Source organism: Piliocolobus tephrosceles, chromosome 10, assembly GCF_002776525.5.
Source record: "Piliocolobus tephrosceles isolate RC106 chromosome 10, ASM277652v3, whole genome shotgun sequence".
Taxonomy (NCBI): Eukaryota; Metazoa; Chordata; class Mammalia; order Primates; family Cercopithecidae; genus Piliocolobus; species Piliocolobus tephrosceles.
Genome location: NC_045443.1, coordinates 6,686,636 through 6,707,254, shown reverse-complemented (window position 1 = coordinate 6,707,254; position 20,619 = coordinate 6,686,636). Strand labels below are relative to the sequence as shown.

Genomic DNA, 20,619 nt, shown 5'->3' with positions numbered 1-20,619 from the left:
GTCTGGAGAGCTGGATGGGGCATCTTGAAGGGGGTGGGGAGTGGATACAAGTCACCACCCAAGCTGCTGGGTGGTCATGAGGCTGGGGGAGGGTACACACTCCCATGGCCCTTGGCTGCACCACGGAAGTGATCGTTCTTCACGGGGTCTTAAGAGGGACAAACGGTCTGGTGAATTCCTCCATGGGCGTTGCTGAGCGTCTGCTGTGTGCCCATGGGCGTTGCTGAGCATCTGCTGTGTGCCCATGGGCGTCTTCCATGTTAGGGTGGAAGGGGGAAGACATGGTGCTGCCCCGTCAGGGGACCTACCTCGCAGTGTTTGGGGAGACTTGCCCTCTCCAGTGTCTGAACCTCCTTTTCCTTCTCTCCTTTAGTCACCATCATCACTAACCTCCCCACCCCCGCCACTGCATTTGCTTAGTCCCACTTACCACCTGGAGGCAATGAACCCTCATCTGCCTGCCTCCCGTCAGCTGCCTGGTGGTGGTGGAGGATGACGAGGCTCAGGCCAGTTTATCCTGGAAATGCAAAGCCTTATGTGGTCTTATTGGTACATGATTGCAGAGAGGGGCACAAGGAATCCGCCCAGCTTTAGTAAAGGAGAGACTGAGGTCCAGGGAGGGGCTGAAGGATGTGCGAGTGGAATTCCAGCTCTCTGACCCTGGTTTCTCCCCCACTCCAGCATAAGACCTGGAATCCAGAAGTGACCCTTTCTCACCATCTTTGGGGATTCTGTCACTGCCACCTTAGTCTCATTCATTTTTTTTTTTTTTATTATACTTTAAGTTCTAGGGTACATGTGCATAACGTGCAGGTTTGTTACATATGTATACTTGTGCCATGTTGGTGTGCTGCACCCATCAACTCGTCAGCACCCATCAATTCATCATTTATATCAGGTATAACTCCCCAATGCAATCCCTCCCCCCTCCCCCCTCCCCATGATAGGCCCCAGTGTGTGATGTTCCCCTTCCCGAGTCCAAGTGAGCTCATTGTTCAGTTCCCACCTATGAGTGAGAACATGCGGTGTTTGGTTTTCTCTTCTTGTGATAGTTTGCTAAGAATGATGGTTTCCAGCTGCATCCATGTCCCTACAAAGGACGCAAACTCATCCTTTTTTATGGCTGCATAGTATTCCATGGTGTATATGTGCCACATTTTCTTAATCCAGTCTGTCACTGATGGACATTTGGGTTGATTCCAAGTCTTTGCTATTGTGAATAGTGCCGCAATAAACATACGTGTGCATGTGTCTTTGTAGTAGCATAATTTATAATCCTTTGGGTATATACCCAGTAGTGGGATGGCTGGGTCATATGGTACATCTAGTTCTAGATCCTTGAGGAATTGCCATACTGTTTTCCCCCTTTGGCTCCTCGGAACAGGAAGGCTGCAATTAAGATGAATGAGACGGTATCTGCATTTTCAACTGAGGTACAGTCTCATTCATCTTAATTGCAGCCTTCCTGTTCCGAGGAGCCAAAGGGGGAAGACCTTGGGGAAGGAGGGGAAGGAGGAGAAGGAGCTGGTGACAGGGGCAGGAAGGTAGACAGGGTCATGACCTAATACGGTGTGGCGACTGTCAACTTCCCTTTCCTAGACTTGAGCTGATGAAGGGGAAATGGTGTTGCTTCAGCAGTCTCCTCCGTCAGAGCCCTCAGGTGCAGACTGCCCTTGTCTGCCCGCTCAGCCTCAGCCTTGGCCTGCCTGGGCCCCAGCGCCCTCTCCTCTGGCTGGGGCAGGAGGACCTGCAGGAGGACTACAGTCAGCTCCCCTAGACTCCTGCTTCTCTTGCCTCCTGCTTTTTTTTCCCCCGGAGCTGTCTCCTTATCTCCATTCGCTTGTCTATGGGTTACTCCTGGATCCTGGGATTAGGAGTTGGAATCAGGCTGTTAGTGATAAAAGGGTTCAAGTTGACTCATTTTCCTTATCAGGCTTAGTGGTTGAAGTGACTTGCTGAACTTCATAATTCTTACAGAACTAGCCGAACCCAGTTCCCTTTCTATGACGCACCCTGCCACCCTGTGACACGTGGAGTCTGAATGGCAGTTCTGGGGCTAGAACCCACGTCACCTGGACTTGGAGTTCAGTGACCCTTTGGGTTAAGCATGTGCCTGTGTGTGTGTGTGTGTGTGTGTGTGTGTGTGAGACATGATAGGGGAGGAAGGTCACTGCTCTCCGTAGCTGTTTCCTTCATCCTTTGCTCTACAAACCCAAACAGCCAATTCTGTCATCCCCAGTCTGCCCCTTTCCTGTTTCTCCATCTCCTCTGACCATGATTTTTTTCTATCCCTGGAGGGATGACGGTCTCATTCTCACCTCCTCCACAAAACATGTTGGCTTTTCATATTCCTAGATCCACCCACTTCTCACCATCTTTTCTTTTTTTCTAAACAAAATTTTATTGAAAAATTTAATACGACATATGTCAAAGTTGTAGTTGTTGAGTAAATAACCATTTATCCTAAATATTGAACAATATTCTCCTTTTGTGGCAGGCTATGTGTCACGGCTTTGGCACTTTGCACAGACTATTAGAAATACCTTTTAACATTAAAAATAGGACATTGAGGCCGGGTACGGAGGCTCACGCCTGTAATCCCAGCACTTTGGGAGGTTGAGGTGGGTGTTACCTGAAGTCAGGAGTTCAAGACTAGCCTAGCTAACACGGAGAAACCCCGTCTTTCCTAAATACAAAAAATTAGCCGGGCGTGATGGCACATGCTTATAATCCCAGCTACTTGGGAGGCTGAGGCAGGAGAATTGCTTGAACCTGGGAGGCGGAGGTTGTAGTGAGCCGAGATTGCGCCACTGCACTTCGGCCTGGGCAACAAAAAGAGTCAAACTCTATCAGAAAAAAAAGGCCGGGTGCAGTGGCTTACACCTGTAATAATCCCAGCACTTTGGGAGGCGGAGGCAGGTGGGTCACAAGGTCAGGAGATCGAGACCATCCTGGCTAACACGGTGAAACCCTGTCTCTACTAAAAATACAAAAAAAACTTAGCCAGGCCGGGCACGGTGACTCAAGCCCATAATCCCAGCACTTTGGGAGGTCGAGGTGGGCGGATCATGAAGTCAGGAGATCAAGACCATCCTGGCTAACACGGTGAAACCCCGTCTCTACTAAAAATACAAAACATTAGCCAGGGGAGGTGGCAGGTGCCTGTAGTCCCAGCTACTCAGGAGGCTGAGGCAGGAGAATGACGTGAACCCAGGAGGTGGAGCTGGCAGTGAGCCTAGATCGTGCCACTGCACTCCAGCCTGGGTGACAGAGTGAGACTCTGTCTCAAAAAAAAAAAAAAAAAAATTTAGCCAGGCGTAGTTGTGGGTGCCTGTAGTCCCAGCTACTTGGAAGGCTGAGGCAGAAGAATGGCGTGAACCTGGAAGGCCCAGCTTGCAGTGAGCTGAGATTGTGCCACTGCACTTCAGCCTGGGCAACAAGAGTGAAACTCTATCTCAAAAAAAAAAAAAAAAAGGACATTGAAGTTGGTTTCTTTTTTTGATACAGAGTCTCGCTCTGTCGGCCAGGCTGGAGTGCAGTGGCAGGATCTCGGCTCACTGCAACCTCTGCCTCCTGGGTTCAAGGAATTCTCCTGCCTCAGCCTCATGAGTAGCTGGGATTACAGGCACGGATCACCATGCCTGGCTAATTTTTGTATTTTTAGTAGACACAGGGTTTCACCATGTTGGTCAGGTTGGTCTCGAACTCCTGACCTTGTGATTCGCCCGCCTCAACCTCCCAAAGTGCTGGGATTACAGGCATGAGCCACTGCACTCTGCCTTTTTTTTTTTTTTTTTTTTTTTGCCGCCCTCTCCCATACCACACTCCCCTGTATCACTTACCCTTCTGAAGTTGTTATTAATCATTAATACAACTAGCTGGGCATAGTGGTGTGCGATGGTAGTCTTAGCCACTCGGAAGGCTGAGGTGGGAGGCTAGGTTAGGTGAGCTGTGATTGTACCATTGCACTTTAGCCTGGGTGACAGAGCAAGCTCCTGTTTCAAAAATAATAATAATAATTGCTACCACTTATTAAATGCTTAATATAAGGCAAACACTTGCTAAACACTTTATATGCTTGACTTAAGCATCAAGCCAGTTCTGTGAAGGGTACCAGCAGGTTTCCCATTTTTTAGATGAGCAGACTGAGGTTCTTCTCGCTGCTTCATACTGGAAACTTGCACTTGATTCTAAGGCCCCTGCTTCTTCAAGAACTCCGCTTTGGGTTCGCTTCTACTATTCCCAGGGTCTACCTTTGTGATGGTGGTGAGCTGCTTCCTTTCTGAATCCACTTTCAACCCGACAGTTCTCCAGAAGCTGGATGATGGGACCGAGTAAAGTCAGCTCCCCCAGCAGTGAGGGACACGGACGCTCCATTCTCATCTACGGATCGCAGAGGGGAAGCCAGGAAGAGCCAGGGGACGGTGGACTTGGGGCTGGGAGGTCATCTCAGAGGGAGAAGGGGTGAGAAGCTCTGATTTCAAGTTCCAAAGCCCTAGAGCTTCCCTCTTCTCTGTCTCCCTGCATTTCTAGCTGCCTCAGCAGCTGAAGGCCATTGGGCAGGTATAGGGAAGGTCATTGTACCAAGAAGATAGTTGGGTAAACGCTGTACCTTTGTTGTAGGATTCTCTTGGGAGATGTCTGCATCAATGGGGATGGCATAAAGTAACCAGAGTCAGGATGTGGGGTCTGACTCAGTGACAGAAAAAGTGGCAGTGTGTCTCTCATAACCAAAACGGCCCTTGGACCGAGAGTCAGGAGTCTGGGGTTCTCGGTTGGCTCTGCCTCCTGGCACAGTGGGTTTCTGGACCTCAGTTTTCTCCTCTATAACACCAGGGGATTGGCTGGGCATGGAGGCTCACACCTGTAATCCTAGATCTTTGGGAGGCTGAGGTGGGCAGATCGCTTGGGCCCAGGAGTTCAAGACCAGCCTGTGTAACATGGCGAGACCCTGTCTCTACAAAAAGAACAAAAATTACCCAGGCATGGTGGTATGCACCTATAGTCCCAGCTACTTGGGAGGCTGAGGTGGGAGTATTACTTGAGCCTGGGAGGCTGAGGCTGCAGTGTGCTGTGATGGTACCACCGCACTCCAGCTTGGGAAACAGAGCGGACCCTCAAAACAAAAACAAAAATGAAAAGCAAGCAAATGAAGAAATAAAAAAACCTAGGGGGTTGTAGTAGATGATCTCTAAGATTAGTTATAATTGATGTATTGGAATATTTAGGAAAAGGGCACTGGGAATATACTAGGAACATCTGATGGAGATATCTTTATTTCCACAGCAGCTTCGTGGATATGTCTCATTGATGCTCATGGTATCGCTTTCCCCATGTAGGTGGGCAGGCATTGTTACCCCTATTTAATAAATGAGGAACCAACAGAGGCTTAGGAGAGGAGTTGCCTGATGTCCCATGATTGGTGGCAGAGCCAGGATCAACAGTGGGGCAGGGTGGGGGGACCTGGCCAGGCAGCGACTGGATGAGACCTGGGGTGAGAAGTAGCAGGGACCCAGTCAGGGCAGAAAACGAGGGTTAGGACTGACTTTGAGGTTTGGATTGGATCGGTAAATTCCCAAGAAAGAGGGAGACTAGGAGGCTGGAGAAGAACTCTGGAGTAAAGGGCGGGATTACTAAGGGACATGGAGTACCTATCCTGTGTCAGACACTTACCCCTCTCTCTCCTGTCTGAACAAATCCTTGCAGGAACCCCAGGAGACAGATTATCTCCACTCTGCGAACTGGAAAACAGACCCAGAGAGGTTCAGTTATGTGTCCGAGACCACCCAGCTAGGAAGCTAAGCATTCTGAACTGGAACCCAGAGAGTTTGACGCCCAAACTCTGGGTCTTTTCACTGCTGTGTTCCATTTGGGAAAGGCTAGTGATGCGGGGAAGGGGCTTATTGCCCCTTTGTGTTTGGCTGGGAGTGGTCGGATTGGTGGGTTGGGGGTGCAAGGCAGCCAGATCTGGGACTCCTGTGCTGCTGACTGGACTACAAAGAGTTAAAGAACCTGGGGCCTCCTCCTCCCGCCTCCTCTGGCCTCCTCCTCCAGCTCTTCCTGTCCCGCTGTTGCAACACCGCCTCCCTCTTCCCCTCCCAGCTCCTCTCTCCTCCTCTCTGCTTTAATTTTCTCAGAATTCTCTGGACTCAGGCTCCAGTTCTGGCCTTTGGGGTTCAAGATCAGGCCGTGGTCTCTATGCCCGAGTCTCAACCCTCAACTGTCACCCCAAGGCACTTGGGACGTCCTGGACAGACCGAGTCCCGGGAAGCCGCCAGCACTGCCACTGCCACACAGTCCTGAGCCCAAATGGGGGAGTGAGAGGCCATAGCTGTCTGGCATGGGCCTCTCCACCGTGCCTGACCTGCTGCTGCCACTGGTGAGACCAGGGACAAAGGGAAGCGTGGGCTGGTGGGCGAGGCACCGCCTGGCCGGCGTGGGCCCTCTCCGGGAGGGGGCCGAGCCTCTCCTGCCCGGGCCTGGTCCTGGCGCCGGCCTCGGGCCTGCAGGTCCTAACCTCAGCCACTGCCAGTGTGGGGTTCCCCATGCATCCACCGCTTGGAGTAGGGGCTGCGCTGAGGCAGGGGAATGGGAGAAGTTTGAAAGGGAGAGAGTAGAAGGAAGCCCTGAGCCCTGACAGCCGTGGAAGTTTGCGAGGGCCAAGGGAATGTGGGCAGGTGATAGGCCCAGGGTGGGGCAGATTTGGCGGGGAGAGGAAAGGAATGGGAGTAGGAAGGTTAGCGCGCTGAGAGTCCACACGGTTCTGAATTCTGTCCCTCCAGTCAGCTGGCTGGCCTGGAGTGTGTTGGGCCGTGGGGAGGCAAGGCTGCCTGTGGAACCTGGCAAAGCACACCCTGTAGGGCGGGAGTTTGGCGGCTGGTGAAGTGGGGGAGTGAGTTGAGGAGTGGGGATGGGGTGGTGTGGTGGGTTTGGGATGCCCGTGGTGGGAGGTATTTGAGAATGGGCTGGGACACTGGAGGGGGCAGGGCAACCCAGTGGACAGCGTCCCTAGTACCCTGGCCAAGCCCCGATCTCTCACCTGGGGACATTCTTTACCCTTCTGCCTGCTGCTAGGCAGGTGGCCTCTGTGGGACTGAGCCTTCCCAGGGCGCTAGCCCTATCCCCACCTGGTCAGTGTCACTGGGCCTGTCCTCCAGCTTCCCCTCCCCACCGCTTCCCACAGAGCTAAACAACAATCCCTTGGTTTCTTATTCTACAGTTCAGTTTGGGGAAGTTGGTAGAAAGTTGTTTTCGTCACTGGAAAATGTCCCTTTCTCTGGCCTCAGCCTTGTTTCAATGTATCCTCGATTGCCCTCCATGTCTTGTCCCGGGAATCATCCCGTTCAGATGCTCTGGGCCCATCTAGTTGGGCAGATTTTCCCTGTCCTGTTGTGGCCCTGCCCTGCCCGGCCTCTGAAGGCTGCGCCTACCTCCCCTCTCTTTAGTGCCTTATACTTTTCCTCTCCCACCATACCTTTCTTTCCAACAATCTCCCCAGACTCTCCTCAGACTTCTCAGAGCCTCTTTTTTTGAAATCTTTTCTCGCTAGTCCTCCTTCCCTCCTTTCTGCTCCGCTCTGGTCCCACATTGCCAGCCTCAGGTCCCCAAGCAGCACGTCTCTTGTCAGGGTCTCACTCTTCTCCTTCTCCCTCCTCCTTAGTCCCACTCCCTCTTCCCTTCCTCCCACTGTCCTTCCCCCCACGGTCTCCCCACCAGCCAGCTGCCCTGACATCCTGCTTCTGTTTTCTGTTTGGGGGTGGCCCTGGCTCCCTCACGCACCTGCTGCACGAACAGGAGCAGCTTCTATAACCTAACCTTTCATGCCTTTGTTTATCTCCACAACGGGGGTCATAGTCATGACTTCATACTGTTGTTTTGAAGATTGAGTAGACTGATACATGTTAAGTGTTCCTTTGATTTATTAAGTGTGCACTCTGGGCTAGACACTGTGATAGGTGCTGGGATTACAGCAGAGAACAAAATCCCTGCCCATAGCTTTGACAGTCCATCAGGGGAACAGGTTGTAGCAAATAGAAAGCACTCAATAAAGTTTTTATATTGCTGTGATTAGTAGTAATTACTGGGTGGCTACCTGTGTTTGGAAAACAGAGGGTAAATGTAGCCTGAACAGGTAAAGGGAAGTGCCTGGGTCCTGGGGTGCTTTAGCCCAGGTGGGATTACACCTCCTAAGAGACAGAAGCCTGGCCTGGAGCTGGGGGAAAGGGAAACAAAGGGAGTGTAACATCCTTCTGAATTTCTCACCATTCAATGGGCAATGCAAAGCTCACTGTGTGGGGGGGTGGAGGTGGGGGCGGGGAGCGGTGAGGTGAGGCAGTGAGGTGAGGTGAGGCAGGGCAGTAGGGAAGAATGATACAGGAGAGATGGTGGCCAAGCAAACAGGATTTTGCTGCTCTCAAAGAGCTTACAGCCTAGGAACCAAGATGGCTTACAGTGAAAAATGATTTCAGAGCAATCCGGAGGAAAATATCCACAAATGCATGGTGATGTGGTGTCCTGGAGCACCAATGGGAGGAGAAAGAACTGGGGAAGGAGATGAGCCTTAGTCCACTGCCTTGCCTTGTTTAGCAGGTCTCAGCTCCTGCGCCCAGCTCCAGAAAATCCAGGAGCTTCCCCACGCTGCTTCAGTGTCCTTCGCCGTGCAACTGCAGCACTCCCTGTATAGATGTCAGTGCCAACAACTGACTGTCTTTGACTCCAGTGAGAGTTCTTGAGAGCACGAGCTGTGTATTATCCACCTCAGCATCCCTAGCACCCATACAGGACCTGTCACATAAACTGTACTCCTTAACTATTTGCTGAATGAATTAAGGAACAAGAGATGGGTCAGATGGGATGGGGGAGGGAAAGCCTCATAGAAAAGTGGATGTGGAGCTGACATCTGAAGTCACTGCCTGTCAGGGTAGCTATAAAGGAGGCAGGCAGAATCGGACACTGATGTGAGGAAGGGGAGAGGAAAGGAGAGATGGGATTTTGTGTTGATGGGCAGGGTGGCAGGAAGTCAGACACCTTGGTGGGAGTGGAAAGACCGTGTTGAGAAACACTAAGAAATATGAATGGGAAAATTAGAGGGAGTGGGGGAAAGGATGGAGGAAGAGTGTTGAATATGGTCCCAGGTGGAGGAATTCATTCATTCGTTTATTCAGAAGCTGTTCTAGGGCACACTCTGTGCCTGGACTGTGATTAGAAGTGAGGTGAGGCATCTCAGATGGGTGCCGTGGCTCATGCCTGTAATTCCAGCACTTCAGGAGGCCGAGGCGTGTGGATTGCCTGAGTCCGGGAGTTCGAGACTAGCCTGGGCAACACAGTAAAACCCTGTCTGTACAAAAAATACGATGATTAGCGGGGCATGGTGGGGCGTGCTTGTCATCGCAGCATTCGGGAGACTGAGCTCAGGAGAATCGCTTGGGCCCAGGAGGTGGAGGTTGTAGTGAGCCCTGACCACACCACTACATTCCATCCTGGTGGCGAAGGTTGCAGTGAGCTGAGTGTGCCACTGCACTTCACCCTGGGCGACAGAGTGAGACCCTGTTTAAAAAAAAAAGAGAAGTGAGGCATCCCTGGAGGTGCCCATTCAGATCATTTCCATGACCGTGGGAATATTTGGAGCCAGGCTCCGGAGATGGTGAGGAAGGTTCACACACTTGTGCGTGCCAGTTAAAGCCGGAATGAAGATAAAAAAGTGTGTCGGATGAGCAGAAGAGAGGCTAGAAGACAACTGCAATAACCCGGGTGTGAGGCAACCCAGGGATGCAGAGAGGGCTGAGAGATCACAGAGGGAGGCCTTACAAGAGGAACTGACACATGGGATGGCAGCAGGGATAGGGACAGGGCCCTGGGGAGGGAGCGTGGCAGGGTCTCAACGTTCATCCGGGAAGTCGATGGTGTGACATTCGTCTAGGTGAGGAGATGGATGAATTCCGTTTGGGGCATGTTAAGGGCCAGGGGAATGGTCGTGTGGAAGGGTGCACCTACCAAGCTAGAGGAGAGGTGCTCCAACTTCTTTCTGCTTTTGTATCATTCGGACGCACTGTGTTCACTCATCAGTGGTTCTCAGGAGAGGAGCACATGACTCTTCAGTAAGGGTGTGTGTGCTTGTGTGTGGGGAGGTGGGGAGATGGTCTGAAAACTCTCTCCTGGAGATAAATCTATTCCTACCAGGGGTGCTGTCTCCTTATCTCCCTCTTTGGGAATCACTGGCTTCCACCAGAGTGGAAGACAGATGTGTCATTAGATCGATCAGTTGATCTGTATTTATCTGCTCCCAGTCTGGAGGCCTGGTTCTGGTTGCTGAGAGGACACCAGGGGAGGATAAGACACTTTCTGACCAACACATTATTTGATCTGTCATCTTACAAGGTTCGTGGTCACTTTGAGGAGATCCTATCTGTCAACCAACATAACCATATTATGATAAGAGCCAAAAGTAGATAGGGTCAGTTCACGTGAGCTGAGCCCACAGGGGCTGTGGGTCTCAGGACCTGGGGTGGAGGAAACAGATACCATCAATGGAGGCTTCATGGGAGGGAGATGGGATCTCAGCTGGGCCCTTGGAGGAGAAGCTGCCATGACCTCCCCCAACATCTTGACATTAAATGAACAGACACATGAATGAGGGATCTCAGCTGGGCCCTTGGAGGAGAAGCTACCATGACCTCCCCCAACATCTTGACATTAAATGAACAGACACATGAATGACGGGGAAAGGAAGACTGATTGGGTCCCTGCAAGGTGGCTGGATCAGGGTCAGACCACAAGGCCGATCTCAGCTTCGCCTCCCCACTCTGCAGCCCCAGCACAGGAAGTCACACTTTAAAGCCTTCTCTGGCGGAAATTGTGGGGGAGTTGGAGGGGTGTTGGGCCACCCCCTCAACTGTCTCTCCACAGGCACCCCAGCTTCCTGCCCTTCTGCTCCAGGCTGGAGTCTGGGCCTAAAGAGCTCACCTCCTGTTTCTGCTGTTTTGCTTCACTCATGCAACTGCTGAGGACTGGGCTCACTGGGGCCAGTCTGAGGGCCCTGGCTCCTAGGGGTCAGAGAGGGTTGACCCGGAGCATTCTGGGGGCCAGGGGAAGCCTGGGAAGCAGGGCTGGTTCTTCCATCTGGCATCCCTTCTTACCTGCTCCCTCGTTCCTGGAAGTGGGTGTTCAGGGCTCTGGAGCCTTTCCTGTGCTGCCAGTGGGCTTGGGGAGGGGCTGTGGAGACTCAGAACTGGCCTTATTTCCTAAGGATTGTCTGGGGACCCCAGGGAGGCCCCCAAACCCAACACAGCTGGCCAGAACCAGCCAGGCTGTGGGAATGCGGTGAACCTAGGGTGGGAGGGCAGCCTTGGCTTGCTTCCTGCTGGGACTGGGGAGTGCTGGGGGCTGGAGTGAGAGCTCACGGAACGGGTTTAGCTGTTGGAGACTTGTTGAACTGGGAGGAGGAGCTGGGGCGGGGCCTCAGCTGAAGGATGCTGAGGGGCTAGGAGGAGCCAAGTGGCCTTCAGGGAGGGGAGGGCACAGACCTGATGGGCGGAAGCCAGGGTCGAGGGAGACTTCCCTTTGGGATGGAATGGGGAGAGGGAGGCATTTCCCGGAACACGAGGGCCAAGTGGGACAAGGGTCTGTGGCCTGGCTTTTGGAAAGGGGAGGGGTTGAAAGGGGGTTGAGTGGGGATGGGAAGGAGGGACTGGGCCATAGGAAGAAGGGATTAGATGGAGTCCCTCTTGCAGGCTGGTGCCTTCTGCCTTTCTGCTGACTCATGACCCTTGAGGAGCTGGGGAAGCTGCTAGTTCCCTCTCCCCTCCCTCGATCTCCCTCCCTCTGGCCTGAGTCACTGGGGCGGAGTTGCTGGGAAAATATTTCCCTTTCCCGGATTTGACTTAACCCCCAGAGTGCTGGAAAGAGAAGGGAACATGTGGCCTGAGAAAGCATCGCTCCCTCCCTCCCCCCAGGGAGGCTCATCCCCCACTGGCCAGAGGTCCCTGAAAAGCTCCCTTTAAGGCTCTCTCTGGGGCTGGCGTCCCCCAGTTCTTCGTCATGACTCTATCTCTGCCTCAAGCCCCCTGGATGGGATTCAAAGTGCCAGTGACCTTATGTGCTCCCGTAGCTTCTTCAGGGAAAGGAACCACACTTTCAGGATTGGGAAGTTCTTCCCATCACCGCCCCAAACCGTTCCTGTTGCCCTGGAAGCCCCAGTCCTGTTCTCAGGGGAGGTGGCACGGCGTTGGCTGGTGTGGGCTGGGGAAGGTTGTCCTCTGAGCAGGGGCGCACACCTCCGCCTGCGGGGGCTGCTGTTGTGTTTCTGTGTGTGACTTCCCATGTTTGCGGCTGAGGCTTGAACTTCCGGGCCTGTGCAGCTACAGCTGCAGCATCTCCCAGTGGCTGACTCAGGGTGTGACTGGCCTCCTGCTCCGAAATGTGGAGTTGGTGAGGCTGGGTGGCTGTGGGCTGCCTGGCCCTCCTTCCCTGCCCTAGGGTTTCTGTGATCTGGTGAGTCAGTTGCTCCTCAGTGTTTAACAGACGTTGAGGACACCCTCTTATCTTTACACAAAGTGTCTCTTATCGTAGAGAAAAAAAAAAAAAAAAAAAAACGAAACCCAGGGAAAACCAGAAATGAGGCTGGCAGAGATCAAAGTCCAAGTTGGAGCTAAATATTCACTCCTGGCTTTGCTTTCCTGGCACTGATGCCAGAACAGGACAAGCCGTTTAGCTGCTGTGGGGTTGGCCTGAGACTGCAAAGCATACCTTCCAGAATACCATGGCGTGCAGGGGACTCCAGGACTCCCCAGCACGCCCTCAGCTCTCACCTGACAGTCATCCAAGTTGAGTCACTAGCCTTGGCCAGCGCTCTTTGAGTGTCCTGCACACCTTTGCCCACTCCTCCCCCCAGCTCCACTTTGTCCCCCGTCTACCCATGTGGGATCCCCAACCTTTCCCTTTTACTCTCCTCCCCATTTGTCATTGCCAACCCTGGGTGTCTGTGTAAATTTTGAGGTGGAGGGGATGGGCCAGGGAATGTAAGGGCAGGAGGCAGAGTAAGGTTTGATACAAGCATGTAAAGAAACTTCCTTCTGCTTCTGCCCACTCCTCAGGAGTGGTGCCCACAGGAACATCACTCGCCCCCACCACCAGCTGACTTTTTTTTTTTTTTTTTTTTTGAGACGGAGTCTGGCTCTGTCGCCCGGGCTGGAGTGTAGTGGCCGGATCTCAGCTCACTGCAAGCTCCGCCTCCCGGGTTCACGCCATTCTCCTGCCTCAGCCTCCCGAGTAGCTAGGACTATAGGCACCCGCCACCTCGCCCAGCTAGTTTTTTGTATTTTTTAGTAGAGACGGGGTTTCACCATGTTAGCCAGGATGGTCTCAATCTCCTGACCTCGTGATCCGCCCGCCTCGGCCTCCCAAAGTGCTGGGATTACAGGCTTGAGCCACTGCGCACCAGCTGACTTTTTAAGAAATACTCCCGCGATGTGCACAGATCCTCATTGTTTACCTCTGTGAATGTTCACAAAGCAATCCCCAGCACCCAGATGGAGAAACAACACCCCCATCTTTAGGGCTGCTTGTTGGAAGAAAGGGCCATCACTGAAGTAACCTGCCAATTCCCAATCAAAAACACATCCTTTCAACATCTGCCCTGTGTCCAGCACTGTTAGCTGCTGTGGGGGATTTCACAGTAAGGATAAAATACGGGGCTGGACTCGCGCCTGTAATCCTAGCACTTTGGGAAGTCAAGGTGGGAGGATCACTTGAGCTCAGGATTTTGAGACCAGCCTGAGCAACATAACGAGACCCTGACTCTACTAAAAATAAAAAAAAATTAGCCGGGCATGGTGGTGCACGCCTGTAGTCCCAGCTATTCAGGAGACTAAGGTGGGAGGACTGCTTGAGTGTGGGTGGTAGAGGCTGCAGTGATTGTATCACTGCACTCCAACCTGGACAACAGAGCAAGATCCTGTCTCAAAAAAAAAAAAAAAAAAAAAAAAAAAACTACAGCTTAGGTCTAGGGCCTACTAGCTTTGAGTTGAGGGAACAAAAATGAACAAACAGGACAACTAGAGAACAATTAAGCATCAGATTGTATGATCCCAACTGTCTAAGATTCAAGGAAGAACTCTAACCTTGGTGAGTGGGTTGGCCTGGGCAGAATGTTTCACAAGGAAGGACTTGAGCTGGGGAAGTTTTATTTTTTATTTTTTAGTTTTTTATTTTTATTTTATTTATTTATTTATTTATTTATTTATTTATTTATTTATTTATTTATTGAGACGGAGTCTTGCTCTGTCACCCGGGCTAGAGTGCAGTGGCCGGATCTCAGCTCACTGCAAGCTCCGCCTCCCGGGCTCACACCATTCTCCTGCCTCAGCCTCCTGAGTAGCTGGGACTACAGGCACCCGCCACCTCGCCCGGCTAGTTTTTTGTATTTTTTAGTAGAGACGGGATTTCACCGTGTTAGCCAGGGTGGTCTCGATCTCCTGACCTCGTGATCCGCCCGCCTTGGCCTCCCAAAGTGCTGGGATTACAGGCTTGAGCCACCACGCCGGCCAGAGCTGGGGAAGTTTTAGATCTGCTGCCCCTAAGCTTCCCATCCCTCCCTCTCCTGATGGTGTCTCCTCTATCTGATTCTTCCCCAGGTGCTCCTGGAGCTGTTGGTGGGAATATACCCCTCAGGGGTTATTGGACTGGTCCCTCACCTCAGGGACAGGGAGAAGAGAGAGAGCGTGTGTCCTCAAGGAAAATATATCCACCCTCAAAATAATTCCATTTGCTGTACCAAGTGCCACAAAGGTAGGGGCAAGTGGAAACGGTGAATGCCCTCAGGTCTGGGGTGCTGCTTCCTCTGCTTCTTCCAGATGTTCTTCCCTAACTTTGCTGCCTCTCCTGGACTGGGATTTTCTCCCTCCCTCCTCTCCTAGAGACTTCAGGGAATTGGCTCTGGCTGTTGTCCCTAGCATGGGGCTCCGTCCTTGAACTCTCACCCGCAGCCTAACTCTGCTGCTCCATTCACAGGAACCTACTTGTACAATGACTGTCCAGGCCCGGGGCAGGATACGGACTGCAGGGAGTGTGACAGCGGCTCCTTCACCGCTTCAGAGAACCACCTCAGACACTGCCTCAGCTGCTCCAAATGCCGAAAGGGTGAGTGTGCACAGGCTGGAGAGTCAGGCGGGTCTTGACCGGTGTGTGCGTGCCTGTGTGCAGGCTGGTTGGTGTGGGCAGGAAGGTGTGTGTGTTGGTGGGACACTGCATGGATGTGAGTGTGTGTTACAGAGACAGACACACACTCAGGGGAATATCAGGAAGGGGATGCAGGGACAGGAGGATGCAGGACTCATACCCCATCTTCTCCCCTCACCAGAAATGGGCCAGGTGGAGATCTCTTCTTGCACAGTGGACCGGGACACCGTGTGTGGCTGCAGGAAGAACCAGTACCGGTATTATTGGAGTGAAAACCTTTTCCAGTGCTTCAATTGCAGCCTCTGCCTCAATGGGACCGTGCACCTCTCCTGTGAGTACAGCTCTCCTGACGCCAAGCCCTCTCCCCACCCCAGGGGCTGGCCCCTTCCCCATGTAGCGGCATTTCCTTTCCTTCCCCCTCCCATAGTCTGTGGGTCTGACGACCAACTCCTCTCTGGCCGCCCCCACCCTGTCCCTTATCACTTCCTCTGTCCTATGGGGTGAGGGTGCAGGGTGCTCCTTCTTTAGCTGTGCTGCACTTCTCCCTACAGGCCAGGAGAAACAGAATACTGTGTGCACCTGCCATGCAGGGTTCTTTCTAAGAGAAAACGAGTGTGTCTCCTGTAGTAAGTGAGTATCTCTCAGAGCTGCTGGGCACTGGATGGTGGCATGGATTGGAATGGGTGACTTTGGTGGGAGCCACTAGTGGGACAACGTATGCCAGGATGCCCCAGAGTGCTCAGGCTCCTACTGACTGAGTGGGAGACACTTCGTTAAGAAACCAGGCAGTCCTTTCCCTTGCTCTTCAAATCTTTTTTTTTTTTTTGAGACAGAGTCTTGCTCTTTCGCCCAGGCTGGAGTGCAGGGGCCGGATCTCAGCTCACTGCAAACTCCACCTCCCGGGTTCACGCCATTCTCCTGCCTCAGCCTCCCGAGTAGCTGGGACTACAGGCGCCCGCCACCTCACCTGGCTAGTTTTTTTGTATTTTTTAGTAGAGACGGGGTTTCACCGTGTTAGCCAGGATGGTCTCGATCTCCTGACCTTGTGATCCGCCCGTCTCGGCCTCCCAAAGTGCTGGGATTACAGGCTTGAGCCACCGCGCCCGGCCTGCTCTTCAAATCTTAAGGAGTCTTTGAGGATAGAAGATCATGCCCCAAGGACTTGTAGCCAACTCAGATATGTGGATTCCTGGGCCATAGGATCTACAATAGTGCATTGATTCTGGGACATACACTCTGACAGCTCTGAAATCAAACTTCCTATAATTGATGATTCATCATGGTTTAATTGGCAGCTTTGTGTGTGTCTGGGTAGTCATGTAAAGAAAAGTGCCTTTTATTCTTTTTTTTTTTTTTTTTTTTTTTTTTTTGAGACGGAGTCTCGCTCTGTCACCCCGGCTGGAGTGCAGTGGCTGGATCTCAGCTCACTGCAAGCTCCGCCTCCTGGGTTTACGCCATTCTCCTACCTCAGCCTCCCAAGTAGCTGGGACTACAGGCACCCGCCACCTCGCCCGGCTAGTTTTTGTTAAAAAGTGCCTTTTATTCTTGATGGCATCTTAGGTTTGATGAAATATGGTATTTCCCCCTTAGTCTCTTTGTCCAGGCCTCCTCACTCCTGGCTCCACAGTGGCTGTTCTTGTCACTCATCACTTGCAAAGAATAAACTCTGAAGGCTCTCAGGGTTTGAACCCCAGCATAGCCATTTATTGGCTCTGTGACCTTGGGCAAGTTTCTTAACGTCTCTGAGCCTGACTTTTATTTATTTATTTATTTCTGAGACAGGGTTTCATTCTGTCACCCAGGCTGGAGTGCAGTGGCACAACCATGGCTCAGCCTCTACCTCCAGGGCTCAAGCCATCCTCTTGCCTTAGCCTCCTGAGTAGCTGGGACTACAGGCACACACCACTACAGCCAGCTAATTTTTTACTTTTTGTAGAGAGACAAGGTCCTACGATGTTGCCCAGGCTAGCCTTGGACTCCTGGGCTCAAGCAATCCTCCGCCTCGGCCTCCCAAAGTGCGAGGATTACAGGCATGAGCCACCAAGCCTGGCCTGGGCCTTACCGTTCTTATATTTAAAGTAAGCATAATGACATTCATTTGGTGAATTTATGAGAACCAAAAACAAGCAAACAAACAAAACCTACAACACATCTGACACAAAGCTATTTATTTTCCATTCATCTTCATCTTTTTTTTTTTTTTTTTCTGAGACAGAGTCCTGCTCTGTTGCCCAGGCTGGAATGCAGTGGCACAACCTTGGCTCACTGCAATCTCTGCCTCTCAGGTTCAAGCGACTCTCCTGCCTCAGCCTCCCAAGTAGCTGGGATTACAGGCACATGCCACCATGCCTGGCTAATTTTTGTATTTTTAGTAGAGATGGAGTTTCACCAGTTTGGTCAGGCTGGTCTCAAACTCCTGGTTATCCACCTGCTTCAGCCGCCCAAAGTGCTGGGATTATAGCCGTGAGCCACCACACCTGGCTTCATTTCTTCCTGAAAGCACTTTTATACTATCCTATGTGGTTCTCACCATGAGCTTGAGAGGTGAGCTAAAGTGCCTCTCCCTGCTTTCAGCTTCCTGCTGGGAACTCACTCTCTCAAGTTCCTTCCAGCACCACCCCCATAGAGTTCTCATCATTCCACACTGTCCAGTGACAACTCCCAGTGTGGAAGATCTGCTAGTTCTACAGCGTGCTCTCTGGCTGCCCCAGTAACATGTATTTTTAAATTTTTCATATGCATGTTTGACTCCCCCTCCCCGAAGTCAGGTGTTGTAACCAGCAGTGTCATTTAAGAAAAAGCCCTTTAACCTGTCTTTGCCAAAGGATTCTTATCAGCAAAACAGTGATGAAACAGCAATCCCATAACAGCGAGCTAGTTACCTTCTCAAGCACTTATTAAATGAGGCATAATCATTTTGCTTAATCCTCAGTCCTGAGAGGTGGGTGATCCCTGTGGTGATGAGGAAACTGAGGCTTCGGGGTTAATGGCTTGCCTAGATTCACGCTACTAGCCAAGGAATGGACTGGAATTTACACCCTGACCCTGACTGCTTTTCACATTTTCTACACAGCCTTTTCAAGATCCCTGCCAATTCTAAAATTAAATGATTCTATGATTAACTGTGTTTCATTCTTCTGCATCAGTTCCCAAAACAAATTATATCAAGAGACAGCAAAAATATTTGTAAAGAAAGGATGTCCAACAATCTGTGTTGTTGTTTTTCTGTGTTCCTCCAATGGTAGGGCCTCTATTCACCAGTGCCGTCTCTTCCTTTAGCTGTAAGAAAACCCTGGAGTGCACGAAGTTGTGCCTACCCCAGACTGAGAATGTTAAGGGCACTGAGGACTCAGGTGAGGAGAAGTGACCTGGTGCCCGTGCTCACCTGCCCTCTCCCTCTCCTTGCCCCCACCCATCCATCTATCCCTGTGGCCCCCCTCTGCCCCCTCCTCTGACCAACGCCTGCTTTGTCTCCAGGCACCACCGTGCTGTTGCCCCTGGTCATCTTCTTTGGTCTTTGCCTTTTATCCCTCCTCTTCATTGGTTTAATGTATCGCTACCAACGGTGGAAGTCCAAGCTCTACTCCATTGGTGAGTGGGGCCTTTGGGAGGGAGATGGAGCTGGTGGGGGTGAGGGGAAGATGTGGGTGGGTGCGATGGACATATGTGGAGGGAGGTGAGGAATGTCCCCTCAGTTCACACTGCTGGGGACTCTGGGTAGAAGGTGGCCCTGGATGGCTGGGGAGAGGTCGAGCTGCATCAGTAGCTCTCTCGTCCCTGGGGCCACATAGGCCCTGAGGCATGTCACCACAAGTCCCCACTGCCAGCTGAGTCTAGGGTGCCAGGGCTGAGAGAGGAAGTGAAATTTATGATGCTTTCTTTCTTTTTTCTCAGTTTGTGGGAAATCAACACCTGAAAAAGAGGTGAGATGAAATCAGAGAGCTACTCCCAGATGTCCCTGACCATTCCTCATAATTGCCTAATACTCAGATCCCCTGGAATCATCCTTCACCTCCCGGAGGCTCACCTCATTCCCTCTAAGTCCTAACCCCTATCCAGAATAAAGAGGGCAGGGGTTGGTTTTTGCTTCCCCACTAATGCTGCGCCACCTTCTCTCTTTCAGGGGGAGCTTGAAGGAACTACTACTAAGCCCCTGGCCCCAACCCCAAATTTCAGTCCCACTCCAGGCTTCACCCCGACCCTGGGCTTCAGTCCCATGCCCAGTTCCACCTTCACCTCCAGCTCCACCTATACCCCTGGTGACTGTGCCAACTTCGTGGCTTCCCACAGAGAGATGGCACCACCCTACCTGGGGGCTGACCCCATTCTTGCGACAGCCCTCGCCTCTGCCCCCATCCCCACTCCTCTTCAGAAGTGGGAGGACAGCGCCCACAAGCCACAGAGCCTAGACAGTGAGTTTCTCCTGCCGCTGGAGACTGGGGGGAGGAGGCTGGGGGAGGGCCGGGTGAGCGCGGGCTGCCTCCCAGAGGGGATCAGGAGAAGCGGAGGGCGCGGGATGCGGGGCGGGGCCTGGGGTTGCTGTCGGAGGCTCACCGGCCTGCGTCCTGGCAGCTGATGACCCCGCGACGCTGTACGCCGTGGTGGAGAACGTGCCCCCGTTGCGCTGGAAGGAATTCGTGCGCCGCCTAGGGCTGAGCGACCACGAGATCGATCGGCTGGAGCTGCAGAACGGGCGCTGCCTGCGCGAGGCGCAATACAGCATGCTGGCGACCTGGAGGCGGCGCACGCCGCGGCGCGAGGCCACGCTGGAGCTGCTGGGCCGCGTGCTCCGCGACATGGACCTGCTGGGCTGCCTGGAGGACATCGAGGAGGCGCTGTGCGGCCCCGCCGCCCTCCCGCCCGGGCCCAATCTTCTCAGATGAGGCTGCGCCCCTGCGGGCAGCTCTAAGGACGGTCCTGCAAGATCCCCTTCCAACCCCACTTTTTTCTGGAGAGGAGGGGTCCTGGAGGGGCAAACAGGGGCTAGCAGCCGCCTACTTGGTGCTACCCTCTAGATGTACATAGCTTTTCTCAGCTGCATGCGCGCGGCTGACAGCACTGCGCGCGCGGAGAGAGGAGCGCCGTGGGCTCAAGAGCCTGAGTTGGTGGTTGCGAGGATGAGGGACGCTATGCCTCATGCCCGTTTTGGGTGTCCTCACCAGCAAGGCTGCTCAGGGGCCCCTGGTTGGTCCCTGAGCCTTTTTCACAGTACATAAGCAGTTTTTGTTTGTTTGTTTGTTTTTGTTTTTTTTTTTTTTTGGTTTTTTAAAATCAATCATGTTACACTAATAGAAACTTGGCAGGTCTATGCCCTCTGCCTGGACAAGCACAAAGCAAGCTGAACTGTCCCAAGGCAGGGGCGGGCACGGAACAATGGGGCCTTCGGCTGGAGCTGTGGACTTTTGTAAATACACTAAAACTTCTGAAATTAAAGCTCTGCTCTTA

At 52.5% G+C, this 20,619-nt stretch overlaps 1 protein-coding gene across 1 annotated transcript; it reads left to right on the top strand.

The window, feature by feature from the left end:
- Positions 1-6,050: 6,050 nt before the first annotated feature.
- On the top strand, positions 6,051-20,619 carry TNFRSF1A (TNF receptor superfamily member 1A). Its single transcript, XM_023232460.1, has 10 exons — positions 6,051-6,379; positions 14,631-14,784; positions 15,007-15,135; positions 15,356-15,505; positions 15,726-15,804; positions 18,454-18,527; positions 18,652-18,765; positions 19,069-19,097; positions 19,298-19,586; positions 19,747-20,619. Exons 1-10 carry the CDS (start codon positions 6,341-6,343, stop codon positions 20,055-20,057), a joined length of 1,368 nt encoding a protein of 455 aa, XP_023088228.1. The 5' UTR covers positions 6,051-6,340; the 3' UTR covers positions 20,058-20,619.